General features: G+C 46.2%; 1 protein-coding gene across 1 annotated transcript in view; it reads right to left on the minus strand.

Moving 5' to 3' along the window:
• The window catches only part of Frmpd2 (FERM and PDZ domain containing 2), a 138,493-nt gene that overhangs the window by 75,971 nt on the left and 44,141 nt on the right, over positions 1–18,381 (minus strand). Inside the window, exons 9-11 of the mRNA XM_045137653.1 lie at positions 9,744–9,918; positions 8,254–8,401; positions 6,881–7,019 (exon numbers count right to left, since the gene is read on the minus strand). Of these exons, the coding sequence (XP_044993588.1) occupies positions 6,881–7,019; positions 8,254–8,401; positions 9,744–9,918 (462 nt within the window). The remainder of the gene's footprint in view (positions 1–6,880; positions 7,020–8,253; positions 8,402–9,743; positions 9,919–18,381) is intronic.

The following is an 18,381-nucleotide window of genomic DNA, read 5'->3' on the forward strand; positions in this document are numbered from 1 at the left end:
TTGTGTTCTCATTATCATTTGACTCTATAAATTTTTTGATTTCCTTTTTGATTTCTTCATTGACCCACTCATCATTTAGTAGTGTATTGTTTAGTTTCCATGATTTTGTGTATGCTCTATAGCCTTTCTTGCTACTGATTTGTAGTTTAATTCCATTGTGGTCAGATAGAATGCAAGGAATTATTTCAATTTTCCTGAATTTGTTAAGATTTGCTTTGTGTCCTAATATATGGTCTATCTTAGAGAATGTTCCATGTGCTGCTGAAAAGAATGTATATTCTGCAGCCTTTGGATGAAATGTCCTGTATATATCTGTTAGGTCCATTCCTTCTATGACCTCATTTAGTCCAGATGCCTCTCTGTTTATTCTTTCCCTGGATGACCAGTCAATTGATGAGAGTGGGGTGTTAAAGTCACCCACCACCACTGTGTTTGGTGTTATCTGTGACCTTAGTTCTAATAGTGTTTGTTTGACAAATTTGGGAGCCCCCATGTTAGGTGCATATATGTTTAGGATTGTAATGTCCTCCTGTTGGAGTGTGCCCTTAATCAATATAAAGTGACCTTCCTTATCTTTCTTGACTAACGTCGGACTAAAGTCTACCCTGTCTGATATTAGGATAGCAACCCCTGCTTGTTTTCTAGGCCCATTTGCTTGAAACACCATCTTCCAACCTTTCACCCTAAGATAATGTCCATCCTTTGTAGAAAGGTGAGTTTCTTGGAGACAACAAATTGTAGGATCCTGTTTTTTAACCCAGTCTGCAAATCTATGTCTTTTCGTTGGGGCATTGAGACCGTTGATATTAAGAGATATTATTGAAAGGTGTGTATTTATGTTTGCCATTTTTGTGTGTGTGTGTGTGTTACTGGTTCTACCTGTGCTCTCTTCTGTTAACTGGTATTTGAGTATAGCTTGTTTTTTCTAGGTTCCTTATATGTGTGCTTTTCCTTTTGTTCAGCATGGAGGATTCTATCAAGTATTTTCTGTAGAGCTGGTTTTGTCTTCAAATACTCCTTTAACCTGCTTTTGTCATGGAATGTCTTTATTTCTCCATCTATTTGAATGGATAACTTTGCAGGATAAAATAACCTTGGTTGACAGTTGTTATCTTTCAGAACTTGGAATATATCACTCCAAGCCCTTCTGGCTTTAAAAGTTTATGTTGAATAATCTGTTGTAATCCTGATGGGCTTGCTTTTGTAGGTAACTTGATTTTTCTCTCTAACTGCTTTCAATATTTTTTCTTTGGTTTGTGTGTTTGGAAGTTTGATTATAATATGGCGAGGAGAGGTTCTTTCTGGGTTTTGTCTGGCTGGGGTTCTAAAGGCTTCCTGTAATTGTATTGGCACCTCTTTCCCAATTTGGGGGAAATTTTCCTCTATGATTTTGTTGAAGATGCCTACTATGCCTCTGGAGTGGAGTTCTTCTCCTTCTACTATGCCCTGAATTCTTATATTGGATCTTTTCATAGTGTCCCGAATATCTTGAAATTCCCACTCATACTTTTTTATAAGTTTGTCTTTTTCTTTGCTGGATTGCATTAGGTCTGCCACCTGGTCTTCTAGCTTAGATATTCTGTCCTCTCCCTCATCCATCCTACTGGTGAGATTTTCTACAGAGTTTTTTATTTCATTAACTGTGTTCTTCATTGCTAGTAATTCTGACTGGTTTTTCTTTATTATTTCTATTTCCTTATTTATGTCTTGTATTGCCTTCTTTATTTCATTAAATTGGTGTCCTGCCTCTTCTTTGATTCCTTTGATTTCCTCTTTGATTTCCTCTTTGATTTCTTCTTTGATTGTTTTCATGTGTTATTTGACCTCTTTGAACATATTTATAATTATTCTTTTGAACTCTTTCTCAGGCATTTCCTCTAACTCTTTTTCACTGGAGGACATTTCTGATGCATTTATACTTTTAGGTGGATTTATATCGTCTTGCTTTTTAGTGTTTCTTGTGTTATAATGTATATATTTTTGCATCTTGGATTAAGTTAATGCTTGGATTTTCTAGCTAGCTGTGTATTCTTAGCTGTATCAATTGATTTGATGTAATATGTTTTCAGGGTAGGACCTTAAGGTATTAGGTGTGGCTCTTAAGACTCTCAGAGTATCTACAAAGATGTTCTTAGGGGTTGAGTTTCCCTGCTATAGGAGTATTCAAGCAGGCTGAGTGGAATAAAATACAGGTAGATTCTAAAATTTAACTAAACACTGTACACATTCAATCAAAAACAGCCCCGAGTGTGTATGCAAGAGTAGTTATTATAATGACCAGATCCTCTATCAACAAAGAGGTTTAGATTTCTGGTCTGTTGAGGGATCCAAGTCAGCTTGTGACCAAGTGAGACCCTTCCCTGGTGCAATCCCAGTTACCTTGGGTGATTTTGGTCTCAGTCAAGTTGCTGCCTGGGTCGTTGGGCTGCTGTTCTGATTTCTGGAGCTGGGCACTTGCTTTTCCCACGGGGCAAACCGAGCCGCTGCTGCTGCCTCTGCTGCTGCCGTAGCTGCCACCACCGGAGCCACCACCGCTGCTGAAGCTGCCGCTGCCGTGTCCACCGCCGCTGCTCCCCCCGAAGCCGCTGCTGCGGGATCTGCCGCTGCTGCCGCTCCTGGGTCCGCTGCTGCTGGGGCCGCTGGTACCGGTGCTGGAGCCGCTGAAGTTGCTGCCAAACTCTGCTCCTGCTTGGGTCCCGCTGTCAGCCCAAGTTGGCGTGGCCGGTCCCGGGCCGCTGCTGTGTTCGCTGGAGCTGGGTTCAGGCGTTGGGGGAGGGGAGGGAGCCGCGGCTGCTCTGGTTGTCTCGCTGCTCCACGTGTTCTTCTACCTCGCGGTCTGCTCCTCCGCTGCTCGCTGCCGCTCTCCCCTCACGTTTCCCGAGTTGCGGAGAGCGCGGTGTGAGCGGAAAATCCCGCACCTGGCTTTTCCTGTGGCTCAAGCCGAGAGTCTGGCGGCTTTCCACTGTGCCGCGGCTGTGGGGGTTGGCCGAGCTGCCGGAGCCGCTTTTCCCGCCTGTGCAGGCTCTGGATGCTCTATAACTCTTCTACTTCTCCGCTGCCGCCTCAATTTCCTATACACCTCAGTTTTTAGTAAAAGTGTGTATTTTGCTGAGTTTTTTTGGTCTTTTTCCCCCCTAGGTAGCTTTGGCGTGGTACCTGCGCCGCCATCTTAACCGGAAGTCCCCCAGGTTAATTTTATGTGCCAGCTTGACTATGCCACAGAATGCCAAGCTATCTAATGAAATGTCCTGGGTCTGTCTGTTGGGGGGGGGGAACTTTGCAATAAAATGGTCATTTAAATTGGTAGAATGAGAAAAAGAGATTGCCCTCTCTAATGTGGCTCCATATCGTAACCTTTTGGTACTGCCATAGCAACATACCACAGACAGTGTAATTTAGAGGAAACAGGACTTTTTAATTTTCCAAACTGTTCTGGAGACTGAGAATTTCAAGGTCTAGGCGGCAGCGCTGGTGTCTGGTAAGGACTGCTGAGAGCTTTGCTTACTGTGGCAGAAGGCAGAAGGGCAAAAGAGAATGAACACTGTGTTCCCACATGCACAAGAGCCAAAGGAAGAGGTCTTAAGCTAGTCAGCTGCAGCGTTTTTATAAGGCTCTGGTCCATGCATGCTTTGGAAGAGGGACTTAACTCCTCAAAAGGCATCACTCGGGCTGGAGAGATGGCTTAGCGGTTAAGCGCTTGCCTGTGAAGCCTAAGGACCCCGGTTCGAGGCTCGGTTCCCCAGGTCCCACGTTAGCCAGATGCACAAGGGGGCGCATGTGTCTGGAGTTCGTTTGCAGAGGCTGGAAGCCCTGGCGCGCCCATTCTCTCTCTCTCCCTCTATCTGTCTTTCTCTCTGTGTCTCTCGCTCTCAAATAAATAAATAAAAAATTTAAAAAAAAAAGGCATCACTCAATACCACCATAGTGGGCCCAAGTTTCAACATGAATCTTGCATAGAATATACATTTAAGCCACAACAGTGGAGTTCAAGCCAGCTATTAAAGGCTCAAATAAAGCCAAAAGTCAGACTGTCTTGTGAAGAAGAAGGAGTTCTTCTCCGACGGCTGTCTTCATACTGCAAAACAGATCTTCTGTAAATGAGCAATCTTATCTCTTGGATCCCCGCTTGCCAGCTGAAGATCTTGGGATTTCTCAGCCTCCATATAAACTGGAGTCAATTCCTTCTACGAAATACATACATAGGTAGATAGGAAGATAAAGAGAGAGGGAGAGAATCACATTGGTCATATTGGTTCTATTTCTTTGCAGAACCCAGTCAGAGCGAGGTCTGGGCCTTTGGGATTCTGGGGCAAGTGGCTGCCCTGGGAAGATTATGAGCTGGAAAAGCGACCATCACTCGGGCTCTCCTGTAACACGCCTGGCCTAGAGTTTTCACCACTCCCTACAGCAGAAGAGGATTTATTTTGGTGCTTGGTTTCACGCATTCTAGTCCATGGTCACGTGGTCCTGTTTCTTTCAGCCTGTGAGGCGCAGTGCAATATGGCAGAAGGGTCTAGTGGAAGTGGCCCATTTGCATCATCATAGCCAGGAAGTAAAGGGAGAGAAAGGAAGAGACCAAAGTCCCAATATGTCCTTCAAGAATATGCTTCCACTGACCAAACATTCCACAACCAGGCTCTACCTTCTAACAGTTCCACTGCCTCCCAGCAATGCCACAGGCTGAAGACCAGACCTCTAGGGGACAAACTACAGCAAGGAAAAAGACAATGAGAGTTACAAATAGGTGGATTTATCATGCCATGTGGTGATGAATGCTGTGAAGACACGAACAACATAAATGAGTACAGACGGCTTTTACGAAACTCCAGGATCAGGTAACATTCTCCAAAGAAGCCCTGGGAGGAAAGTAAGGGGGTAGTGGTATAGTCTGAAGGGCACTGTTCACCCTCTAGTCTGTAGCTCATCCATGAACCATGAAATCAACTGAGGAGCTAATAATGAGCATTTTCGAAACTAAAACAGAAGAGATCAGGGGACACCTCATGTGGAAAGGACGAGTCCGATTTGCTGAACCTTTTCCTTCAATATTATGTGCATACCTGCATGTGGGAGATTATAATGGACACCGTTTTCTAGACGGGTCATGGCATACAGTGTTTGAAGCAAGGGTTCTCAAAGGGGCATTTAAAAGGCTGAGCTTGACCTTTGCTTTCTAGGTCATCACTGACCAGGCAGGCAAGCCATGACTGAGTCAGCTCCTTGGGTTCTGTACTCACACACAAATGTGGTCTAGGGACATACACACTCAGGGGTGGCTGTACCATCTTCATAGACTCAGGCTGTATCAGTCAGCTCCGGCTGCCACAACAAATAGTGCAGACCAGGCAGCTCAGAAAAACAGAAAGTTACCTTCTCACATTCTGAGGCTGAAAGTTCCAGATGAAGGAGTCGGTTTCTTAGGGCTTTTTTTTTTGTAAATATTTATTTATTTTTATTTAGACACTCACAGAAAGAGAGAGAATGGATGTGCCAGGACCTCCATTCACCGCAAACAAACTCCAGATGCATGCACCACCTTGTGCATCTGGCTCGCTCGGGTCCTGGGGAACTGAACCTGGGTTCTTTGGCTTTGCAGGCAAGCGCCTTGACCACTAAGCCAACTCTCCAGCCCTCCCTTAGGTCACTTTTTTTTTAAATGAACTTCTTTCTTGGCTTGCAGATGGCTACCTGATGGGTGTCTCCTCACATGGTCTTTCTTCTGTGCTCTTGTCCCTGCCGCTCCTTTGGGCGCCCAAATGTACTCTTCTTCAGGGGCTCTAGTCGCATTGGATCAGGACGCAGGATAACTGACTCATTTCAACTTAATCACCTCTGTAAAGGCCTCATTTCCAAATAAACCACATTCTGAGATACTGGCTTCACCTATGGGAATTTGGGGGAAATGATTCCAGCCAAACATGGTTTCTTTATATACCAAGGATGTAACATCACTTACCACCCAGTGCTCACCAGTAATGAGCCCGTGTATATATATATATTGGCAATGTACAACTGCTCTCTTTCATTGTAGAAGCAGAAAAACATCCCTCTTAACCTTCAGTTCCCTACGCTCTGTGTAGTGTGAACACCAGCCCTGGATCCTAACCGGTCCATGGGATTCAAGTCCAGACAATCACCATATGGCATCTCCCTGCGCGGCGATTGGTTCAGCATGAGCACATGACTCCGTGAGAACCAAGGAGATAGCCCCAGGCATTTCCATGGCATTTGCGGGGGAGGGAGTAGAAATCTCTCCCTTCTATGTAGGGCTGAGACCGGGAGGATCAAAGCTACCAAAGAGACACCCAACAGAGGAAAACATGACACAGAGACACGGGAAGCCATCCTGTGGCATCATCGCTTCCCTGCCACCAGCACAAGAGGCGTATGTGTCAGCGGCCCTCTTTCCATCGCTGGGGTAATCTACCCGAGAAAATCAACACAAAGAAGGCGCAGCTTCTTTTCCACTATGCCTCGGCTCTTAAAGTTCCACCATCTTCCAATAGTTCCACAGACTGGCAGCCAAGCCTTTTGTGGGACAACTTGGGCTCACAGGGGGAAAGCCTTCTTGCTGGGTCCTTACATGGCAGAGTAAGGGCGGGGGTGGGGGAGGAACAAGAGAAGAAGGAAGAAAGAGGAAGAGAGAGAGAGAGAGAGATGCATCTCGCCTCCAAATACCTCCAAACCACCCTAGGGGCTTTATCTCAGAGGACGCCCACCAGAGTCATGTAAACAGAGCGTGACACTGGGGAATTTTAGCCAAAGGAAGACGTTACCAGTGCTTCTCAAAGGCAGCGTCACCATATCACTGACAGTCCTTTCGTCCCACGGGGGCCTTTGCAGGGAATTCCACCCAAGGGTTTCCGGCGTCCGCCCCTACCTCATTGGGGTAACTGCCAAACTCGGCCTTCAGGGCGAGGACCCCCAGCTGCAGCAGCGTCTCGTCGTCGCAGCGCAGCCTTTCTTCTAGAATGTCCTTGCGAAGCTGCAGGTAAAACTGATGCCTGGTCAGGCTGTGCCTAGCGGGGGAACGCAGGAATGAAGGTGGCTGGAGTCGTCATGTTATGAATGCCACCCCCTCAGAATCCAGAGGGCGAGGGTACAGAGGCCAGGACAGGTTCTTTCCCGCACGCCATGCCTCCTGTTCCCGCGGAGGGCATCTTTACACCAAGTACTTCACCCGTAGCCTATAGAAATCTTTGCTGGGGGGCTGGAGAGATGGCTTAGCGGTTAAGCGCTCGCCTATGAAGCCTAAGGACCCCCGTTCGAGGCTCGGTTCCCCAGGTCCCACGTTAGCCAGATGCACAAGGGGGCGCACGCGTCTGGAGTTCGTTTGCAGAGGCTGGAAGCCCTGGCGCGCCCATTCTCTCTCTCTCCCTCTATCTGTCTTTCTCTCTGGGTCTGTTGCTCTCAAATAAATAAATAAAAAATGAACAAAAAAAAAAGAAATCTTTGCTGGGAGCTGTGGTCCAAGAGGGAACACTGATGCTTAGATAGTGACTCTGGTAAGCAGAGGAAGACAGAGATGGTGATGCAAATCCATTGCCCTCTCCTCCTCCAACCCTCGTCTCTGGATGTCTGGTTGTGTTTGGAAGGAGTATGGCGGCTAGGGAAACTCTAACCTTGAGTGAACTGTGTTTCAAACACAAGGGAAATGTCTCAGTTTGTCCAGGGCTGTCCTCAAAAAGGCTGATTTTGGATCTGGCTCTCTCTGATCACTTGGGAACTTCCAGATGTGGGTGAGTTTTCCCTCCGCTGGACCTGGCCTGACTCAGACCAGGCCCAGCCTGAAGGGCCCCCTAGCCCTTACTCTCCACATGGGTCCTTTATTCCCTCTAGCTCCCCTCCCACCTATATGGCAGGAGATCCTTGAACTTTCTTTTCTCTTTACTTTCCAAGCTTCCCCCCCACCCCCGCCAGATCCATATCTGGTCTCATGGACTCCTGAGCTACAAGTGGGCCACATGGGCTTTTGGGCTTCACGTGGTATATCTTCCCTTACCTCCCAGCCTTCCCCTTTCTGCACTCCTTTGTAAAATCCCAATAAGATGTGGTATTTTAAAAAGAAAAGAAAAAGAAAACAGGCTGATTTTCATCTTGGTTCTATCACATCAGAAGCCCACCGACAGTAATCTTAGTTGTTTAAGCATGTAATTTGCTATTCCCAAAGCACTGGCCCATCCACCATCTGTAATGCCAGCGTGGGCAGGCCCAATCCCCTTAAGAAGTCCAGAGACAGACAGCAACACTCACTGGAGCAGCCCATAGTGGCCAACGAAGAACTTGATCCGCAGAAACAGCGTGAAGGTGTCTGTGGAGGCCCTGGGGGACTGCTCTCTCCAGCCTTCAGGGGCAATTTTGCACAATCTGGTTTCATCGTCCAGGAAAAAAAATTCTTTACCTGAGATGGAAACGGAGTTTGGAGGGAGAAATGATAGGGAATGACCCACCTTCAAACTCACAGTCAAGAGCCCTACACAGAAGGGTGTTGGGGGGGGGAGCCATGTTAGTGTGGGAACTAAGGGACCTTTTCTTAGGCCATAAGCAGCTGAGGAAAACGAAGGGGAATGGATCAAGGCAGAAAATGTAACTTCAGTCAGAATCCCGTATCCACAGGGCCCATGTCTATAGATTTTTCAACTAACAGCAGGTAGAAATATCATTTTAAACGTTTTATATATATGGTGCATATGCAGACCCCTCTTGTAATTGTTCCCTGAAGAGCACACTATAGCTCCTATTTAGATAATATTTACATTGTGTTAGTTATTCTTAATAATCTAGAGATGATTTAAAGTATGCTGGAGGACTGGATAAATTCCGTGCACATGCTACGCCATTTTGTATGAGGCGCTTGGACATCTGTGGGCTCTGGGATCTGCTGGGGTCCTAGAATCAACTCTTGTGGAAACTGAGGGATGACTGAACCTATGGTAAAAGGATGTCACCTAACATCTACTTTTCAGTTGTAATCTTATAAGGGAAAATTGACAAAGGAAAGGAAATTTTCATTCCTGCCACATGCATCAACGGAACCACCTTCTACCTCCCAACCACAGGCTTATTACCCATCAAACGTTCTAGAATTCACACACTGAGCCCTAACCTCCAGCGTGATGGCATCTGACTTTTGCTAGGATCTGCTTCCTGGCTCATAGAGGAAAACCTTCTCACTGGGTCCTTATATGGTAGAGAGAGATGGAAAAAGGGAGGGAGAGAAGAGAGAAAGAAAGAGGTATTTCACCTCTGAGTACCACCATGTTAGAGATCAACAGACATGCAATGCTTCTTAAAAATGTTATTTGCCTTTAATCCCCGCACTTGGGAGGCAGGGGACAGGAGGAATCACTGTGACTTGAAGGCCAGCCTGGGACTACAGAGTAATTGCCAGGTCAGCCTGGGCGAGAGTGAAACCCTACCTTGAAAAAATAATGAGCTTTTATTCATAACTTAGAAATGTTCAAACCGCCAATGACAATGGCTTTCTTTTTATTTGGAATAGAGGTCTTCGGATGATGTGATCTTATGAGCCAAGGACGGCCCCGCTCCCTTCACTGTGCCCAGTGAATGGTTACAAAGAGGCTCCTGAGCTCTCCCTATGACAGCCTGCACTCACGTGACACCCTTTCCCACAGGCTCCTGTGGGACGTCTAGGTGGGTGCAGTGAAAACATCCCCATCTCAAGCAGCTTTTCCTGGGTTTCCAGAAGCCCTGGGCCAGTGGTGTCCCCAGGAAACACGCACCTTTCACATAAGCCAAGCCAAAGTAGGAGGTCTCTCTAAGGTTAGCGAAGGCCATGACAGCATGGAAGACAGCGCCCGCTGTGGACTCCAGGTCACACTTCACCTCCAGACACTGCCCGCTCAGCAGGACCACGCAGAGCTCCGCCAGAGCCAAGTATGATTTCCCTTTTTTAGTCTGAAAACAACAATTATAGCATCGATGGTCATAACAACCATAAGGCTTTGAGCCTTTCCTGTGGCCTGGTTACTGTAATGGGGGTGGGGGGGTACCAGGGTGCTTTCTGGAGCCCCAAGCCCTGAGTTCATATCTTCAAACTAACCAAAGGATTAGCAATTCCAGATTCAAAAGAATGATTTTTAAAATACCGCATTTTATTCAGATCTTACAAAGGAATGGGGAAGGGAGAAAATGGAGTGGGGGAGGGGTAAGGGAAGGATGGTTAAAGTGGAAGAACAGAGGTACGTCACGTGGAACCCGAAAGCCCACGTAGGCCACATGTAGCCTAGGAGCCCGTGTAAATGAGCATGGATATCAGAAAAAAAAAAAAACATAAAAGGAATTTTTAGGGCTGGAGAGATGGCTCAGGTGCTTGCCTGCAAAGCCAAAGGACCCAGGTTCGATTCCCCAGGACCCACTTAAAGCAGATGCACAAAGGGGCGCATGCATCAGGAGTTCGTTTACAGTGGCTGGAGGTCCTGGTGCGCCCATTCTCTCTCTCTTTCTCTTAATTGCTAAGCCATCTCTCCAGTCCTATCTCTGTCACTCCTATTTCCATCCTTCTCTGCTTGCAAATGCATGAATTAGTAAATAAAATATTTTTTTAAAAAAGGAATTTTTAAAACGTGCACTTCCAAAATGACTGTGGTGGCTTATTCAGGTATCCCCCATAAACTTAGGTGCGCTGAATGCTAGCTTCCCAGCTGATGGGTATTTGGGAATTAATGCCTCCTGGAAGGAGTATATTGTTGGGGACAGGCTTATGGGTGTTATAGCCAGTTTCCAAATGCCATGGTTTGGCACACTCTCCTGTTCCTGTTGTCTACCTTATGTTGGCCAGGGGGTGATGTCCACCCTCTGCTCATGCCATCATTTTCCCCTGCTGATGTGGAGCTTCCCCTAGAGCCTGTAAGCCAAAATAAACCTCTTTTTCCCAGAAGCTTCTCTTGGCTAGGTGATTTCTACCAGCAATGCGAACCTGACTACAACAATGATTAAAAGTGAAGACAGTAAAAAAAAAAAGATAAAAAGGGGGCTATAGGGATGGAGAGATGGCTTTGCAGTTAAGGCGCTTCCCTGTGGAGCCTAAGGACCCATGTTCCATCTCTCTCCAGATCCCACGTAAGCCAGATACACAAAGGTAAGGCAAGAATTTGACTGCAGTGGCTGAGGCCCTGGCATGACAATTCTCTCTCTCTAAAATTAAAAGTTTTTTTTAAAGGGGGGGGGCACTGGAGAGATGGTTTAGTGGTTAAGGCATTTGCCTGTGAAGCCTAAGGGCCCAGGTTTCACTCCCCAGAACCGACATAAGCCAGATGCACATGGTGGCGCATGCGTCTGGAGTTTGTTTGCACTGCCTAGAGGCCATGGCAGGCCTATTCTCTCTCTCTCTATCTCTCTCATAAATAAATAAAAATAAAATAGGGCTGGAGAGATGGCTTAGCGGTTAAGCGCTTGCCTGTGAAGCCTAAGGACCCCAGTTCGAGGCTCGGTTCCCCAGGTCCCACGTTAGCCAGATGCACAAGGGGGCGCACGCGTCTGGAATTCGTTTGCAGAGGCTGGAAGCCCTGGCGCACCCATTCTCTCTCTCTCCCTCTATCTGTCTTTCTCTCTGTGTCTGTTGCTCTCAAATAAATAAATAAATGAAAATTTAAAAATATATATATATATATATTTTTAAAAGACAAAATGTGTCTCTTCCCACCCTGACGTGATGGCCAGGGTGAGAGGAACCTCTTACCCATCCCAGACCCAAAAATGTCACTGTCAGTTCCAGAGAGAGAGAGAAATGTCTGCCTCCCTCCATGGGTCTGGGAGGATATACTTTAGGAATTTGCGCCACCACACCTGGACACACATACAGCAGGTACCCCAGCCAACCAGCCTGGGCTCAGAGGAGAAATTCACCCACACCTGTGTAGGCAGGGCGCACACTCAAGACAGATGTAATTGTAGAGGAGGGGCAAGCACTAACTCTCATGTCTGACACAGGTTTGGTGAGGGTGTGACATCCTAAGATCCTTCCCTTTAAGAGCTGTCCTGGTCCTGCCTAGTCAAACGAACTGCCCACTCTGGCACAGTTACCGTAGGTTGACCATCCCTAAGGCCTGAGTATGCTTTTTCTCTTCGTTTCGCAGGTGAGAAACAGGCTCAGAGATGGCAAGGGGCTTTCTCAGGGTTGCACAGGTGACAGAAGTGCTGACCACTTGGGAACTGCCAGCTGTGGGTGAGGTTTGCCCTCTGCTAGGCCTGGGATGGCTCTGCCCAGGTCCAGGCCTAGGCCAGCTCTTGCTCTCCACATGGCTCCTTTATTTCCTCCAGCTGTGCACATGGCAGGAGCTCCCTGAACTTTCTTTCCTCTGTTTTCTTTCCATGGTCTTTCCAGCCCCTTCATGTGGGATCTCTAGCCACATGGGTGCCTTTCCTGAGCTCTGTACTTCCCTCAACAAATAGAATAATTTAATAATTACCCTTCCCAGTCTTTTTTTTTTAATTCAATTTTTTGAATAAAATTAGAAATGAAACTAGGGTTTGAGGTTCAAGGACTTTTCCTGGACACCAAGCACCCCGTTCCATATGGCAACCCAGATGGGACTATCTTCAGAAGAAAAATTATGATTATTATATTATGGGGAGCATGTTTTCCAGCTGTGAGCACAACTCAGGGATTCGTCTGCTTCGAACCTCTCTGTGGACTGGGGACCCTCTGCCCCAGCCCCCACTCACCAGACTGCGCCTCACATCTCTGGCTGCCTAGCAGCCCCCTGCCCCTCCCCCACGGTCCACCCTGCTAGGATTGCAAGCCCTGTTGGAACGCATGCTATTGCCTGAGGTCACACTGGGATGGCACCTGGCAGTGCTCTTCAGTAAGGGTGACAACTTCACCCTCCAGGGAGATACTCTTCATAGAGCTTCTCTGACCCCTGGCCAGCCTTCACTGAGCCTGGGAGCTAGTCCTGCTGAGCCAAGAGGGAGGGACCTCGTGGCCACATGGAGGCTTGGGAACCAAAGGTGGTTAGCCGGAATGCCTTCTAATTTTTTTTTTTTCCATTATAAGCCACAAGGCACATGGTTGCCCATGGAGGGCAGGAGGACGGAGCTGTGGCTCCTGCTCTGAGCGCCACGCCCCCTGCAGCACCTCCAGAGCATGGTGAACTGCCAACCAGAGACCACAGGTCTCTGGCCACCTAAAACAGGGAGACAGAAACTGTCCCCGCCAAGTCTCAGGCCTAGGCACTTGGCTGGAAAGGTTTCTCCAACAGGCCTAGGTCCTGGCCACATGCCTCCTCCCCACGTGGAACTGAGGCCTGCAGCAGTGTCAGCTGGGTGGGGGTAGGGGGGGTGACCATGCTGACCCTCAGGAAATACAGAGACACAACGGGAAAGACATGCCTGCTCGTGCTTGCTAACTGCCGAGGTTTTCTGTCAAAGCGCTCTATGACAAATATATCTTTGCATAGCTATAAATCATTTATTCATACAGGTATTATAAAATGTAAAATGAGCTAGGCCTGGTGGCACAGGCCTATCATTCGAGCTCCTCAGGAAGCTGAGACAGGAGGATCACCAATTCTGGGGTCCAATGTGATAGCCTGACCTCACATTTAAAACCATGTGACTTTCAAATTGCTTGGTAAAAATAAGTGCATGATTTTAATTTGATGTTTTACAAATTATTAAACAATTAAAAAGAACTCATTAGTAACCTTATCTAATATTTTCTCTTTTGTTTAGGCTTTAAACAAATAGGATGTTATTTATAGACACCTTTTTGGGTTTTTATTATGTGTGATGAATTACAGTATGGCTTTCCTAATCCAAATAATCCAACAGATCGCTCCTGAAGTTTTTTTTTAATACATTTAATTAAGTTATTTATTTGAGAGGGATAAAGAGAGAGAGAGGGAGAGAACGTGTGCCAGGGCCTCTAGCCACTGCAAATGAACTCCAGATGCCTGTGCCCCCCTGTGCATCTGGCTTACGTGGGTCCTGGAGAATCAAACCAGGATCCTTTGGCTTTGCAGGCAAACACCTTAACCGCTAAGCCATCTCTCCAGCCCATCTCCTGAAGTTTTTGTTGGCATTTATTTCAAGGTTTTTCTGGGTTTTGTCTTTAAAAGTCAGATTTAACTGAAGACTACGGTGACCTGAAATTTTGTATAAACAGGCTATAATTTGTTACATGATATCATAAATATATAACTACTGAGTTTATGTTCTAGGTCAACTTCAACCTACGTAGAGGATTATTGAAAACACCAAATTCTCCCTGAGTTTATTGTCCTGTCACTTAAAAGGAGTAAACAACTGGTCAATCTGCCTCAAGAAAATAAAAAATCTGTTTTAGCTAGTCTTAATAAAATCTTTTACACATTTGTTATAGATATTGATAAAGATTATTCCCAAAATAGTTGTCATGCTTTGTCTGTATTCAAAGGCTTATAACTTTTAAATTTTATTTCATGGAGTTTATTAACAGGTGATGTTTCAAATCAATGGGTTATATAAAATTTATAGGTATATATACTGGTATTATAAGACAAGTCTGGCTTGTTATTTTTCTTAAATTTTATTAAAATGTAGAGATTTTTGGTGATATAACAATAAGGAAATTCTAAGTTTTTCTGCTAAGGATGTTTCTCTACAAATTTCCAATAAGATGTTAATGAACCCTCTGTGGCTGGACTACTTGTTTCTTTGTCAGTGGGTAATAAAATTAATCAATTTGGTGCAATTTCTCTTAACAGACTTATAACAAAGATGGTTAATTATGGGTTGAGATTAGATGACTAAGAAGCTGGGAAGGAATTTTTCAGTGTTGGACATTGAATGCTTGCTAAAAATGCTTTTCTTGAGCAGAACACAGATCAGAATATTAAAATATGTGGATGAAGATGCACATATGTAGAAAGGATATAGGAGATTTAAAAGGACCAAATTTTGCCTAAAATTAATTTCCTTTTATACGGAACTAAAAACTAATTTTCAGGCTAAGCATAGATAAATACCATGCCTACAATTAAGGATTTTCAACTGTTTACACTGTTGAGGATGCTCTAGAACTTTTATATAGAGACACAGACTTAATCTAAATTCAGTTTATTTTAGACACAAGTTATGTCTTGTCCTGGGGGGGGTCACAAAGCCATAAACACAGATGTCATTCACATTCTTTGAAGGTCTAGTCAGGATAGAGACATAGACAAGACCCCATCACCTTGTGTATTACAAATGGGTAAAATAAATTTCCTAGGTAAAAATAAGCAATTTCAAAATAAGACAAAAAGAAATGTCAGGATGCTTGGCTTCTCCTTTTTCCTTTTGCTCTTGCTTACTGTTATATACTATTAAATAGTCATGGCAAGCTGGACTCTGGAAAAGAGATGGTGCCCCCTTTGTCTCTGTAAGTTTGAGCCTACCCTGAGACTACATAGTGAATTCTAGGGCAGCCTGGGCTAGAGTGAGACCCTACCACAAAAAAAAAAAATAGATAAATAAAATAAAGACACATTCCCCGCTTTAGTATACAGCCTCATGCTCAATCAATGGTCCTCATCTGAGAGAAACAATTTCAAGCTCTGTGATTCTATTGCCAATGTTCCCTGAGTAATTGGTACCCATACAGGTATCTGGACTAATCAAAGATGTGTTCAAACACAGGTGCCAAGTCTTTATACTTTCTTACTTGTCTTTTTGCTGACCATTTTTAGGTTAAGTACATTGGCTTAGATTTGTGTTATTTTCAAGGCTGGTAACAGGTTCTGCCTGTGTTTATAGCTATTAGGTATTAAGCTGTGCCTATTTTGTGTGCTTCAGATGTGGCCTATGCTGCCACAGAGCAACCAAATTTAAAAAGATTGAGCAAAATGACTTCAAGCTCTTGTGCCATTCTTTAACTAGATCTGTACTAGATATGTACACACATCCATGTTGGCGTCACTTCCTGTCTAAGTGTTCTAGTAAGTTACGTAGAAGCCAAAGCCAGTTAGATTCACTGGAGCTAAAAAGGCCAATATTTTGGCTGGCCCCTGCTCCAGAGGTCCTGTGGCCACTGGAGATGATAAGTGTTAGGTCGGGAAAGCCTCCCAAAATGGAGTCGCCAAGGACAGCAGGATGGTGACAGAGACAAGGAAGTGGACTATCCACATTCCTCAAGAAGCTGCCCAGCCATTATCCCTTCCTTGCCTAACAATGCCCGCCGTCCCCCATTCCCCCCCACCCGCCCAGGTTATGGTTTCTGCCCCCTTATCTTGTAAGTCACCTGCTCACTGTTCTGGCCTCACACCCTAGTTATGTGAGATGACTAATGTAAAGAACAAAGGAGTTCTTCTCCCTCGCTCACCTTCCCCCAACTGAAGAAGCCCTGTAAAGCCCACTATCTGGAACCTCAGGCTGGCTGGGCTCCATTCTAGAGAGTCAGTCCTGGCAGCTTGTGTTTTTCCCAAACAAAAGCTTCCATCTTGGTCTCAGTGTGGTTTGCGTGGTCATGGTCACTCCAAACCTTACAGTAAGACCATGCCTGGATCCACACGCTGACCCCATCACACTCCAGGAACCAGAGCGGATCCGAGGACCTCGTGGAACGGGATTCCCTTCACAATCCGCAATCCTCGCAGAGCTGGTCACGCAAATACACTGCGAGCCTTCCTGCTTCCCACCCACCTGCCGCGCACCTAAGCCAATCCAGAGTGATACCAGGGAGTCGTTGTTTTTAACAGTGCCAAAGTTATTCTCATGTGCAGTCAGAGGGGCCCTGAGCTAGCAGGAAAGGGAACAGGCTGGCCCTAACAGACATGCTCGATCTGGTGCTATAAAGGCCCCTTTTGAAATCCTTCACTGTAAAGAGAGAAAAATGTTTTATTTCTCTACATTTCTTTATATCGAGCTTAGAGAAAAATAGAAGTCACTTCCTTGTAGGAGCCCATAAAAGAATGGGATGAAACACTGGCTTAAGCAGATGGGGATGGTAGATAAACAGAAGGCTCTGGACCTGCACTGTTGAGCAAAATCCTTAAGGGCAAATTAGTGGGACATTCTGAGACTCTTGGGAGCAGGCCTACCTCACACCCCGCCCCCCAGGCGCTTCCTGTAACTGACCAACAGACCTGCTCACAAGTTCTTTTTGTTTTTGTTTTTTTTTTTTTTCCCCTATAATCTTCTAAGAATAAAATGTTCTTGCTGTCATACACCGAATTCCCCTTTATGTTTAAAATTACTTTTATGGCTGTAACTGTAACATGTTGACTTGTGATTTATGGTTTAACTCCCATCCTGTTTTTGCAATAAACATTTTGTAGGTTTTTTTGTTTTTTTTTTCCAATCGAAGCTGACATTTCAAGCAGTTCGGAGCTGCTCTCAGCGATCCCGCCCTCTGCCAGGCAGCCCCAGGAGAGGTGGGGGGCCGGCACTTGGTGGGTCAGTAGTCTCACTTGTGCAACGCGGGACCCCCACTACATTCACCAAAACATATTTGGGTGTGTGTTTTCCAAGCAAGGTTAGTAAGACAGCAGCCCTGCTTCCCTGGGATGGTGGGGGAGGGTAATCAAGCTGGGGTTCAAGGGAATTCTACCAGAAGCACTGACCTAACCAGGACTGACCCAGAGAGGGTTCGCCGATGCTCTTCTGCATTGCTCTGAGCGACAGAGAAGGACAGACATGGGGGTGATGAAGGAGCCCAGGAAAAGGAGGCCACCATGCCTGCCCTCTGCCAGCCCTGCTTCCAGAAGGCCCAAGAGGAGGCTTTTGAGAACTAAGTGGTAACATGGCCAGGCTGGCTGCATAGGCACTGAGCTCTAGGAGTTGGGGACCCAGGAAGGAAACCCCCCCAAATACTCAACAATGGCTGAGACCCTCCTGATCCTTGGCTGGCCATGAGACGCCAGGGGTATGAGTCAGGAGGTGACAGGCACATCCCCAGAGCTCAGAATGCAGCCAGTCACAGGATCCAGTAAAATGGGACTCTGCAGGGACATGCTGGGCTGAGCTGGGCAACCCACCTACATTTGCTTTTCCTGTTCCATCTGCTAGACTTTCTCCCCTTCCCCATAAAAGCACCACCCTTCTCCCTGTCTTCCTTCCTGTCTCCTCAGAGCCACTTCCCTGTGTGAAGAAGCAAGTCTCTCTCTCTCTCTCATCCCCACCCACCGTCTTCCACCCTCTTCCATCCTTGTGGGTCTTCTCAGGGTTTCTAGCACAAATCCGGCATGCTGTAATGTCAGGTGTTTGTCTCTTTTCCTCTTCCTGCTAGACTGTAAGCTCCACGTGCTAAGAACTGTGTTTGCCACAGCATAGGGCGGCGCCTGGAAGACTGCCTGGCCTGTGCAGATATTTCACAGGCGTCCCCGCTGAATGAGGAGATGGAGGCTGAACTGAGCATAGGGGACAAGCTTGACAGAGCTGGAAGTCACAGCAGACTGGCTG

Source organism: Jaculus jaculus, chromosome 18 (genome assembly GCF_020740685.1).
Source record: "Jaculus jaculus isolate mJacJac1 chromosome 18, mJacJac1.mat.Y.cur, whole genome shotgun sequence".
Taxonomy (NCBI): Eukaryota; Metazoa; Chordata; class Mammalia; order Rodentia; family Dipodidae; genus Jaculus; species Jaculus jaculus.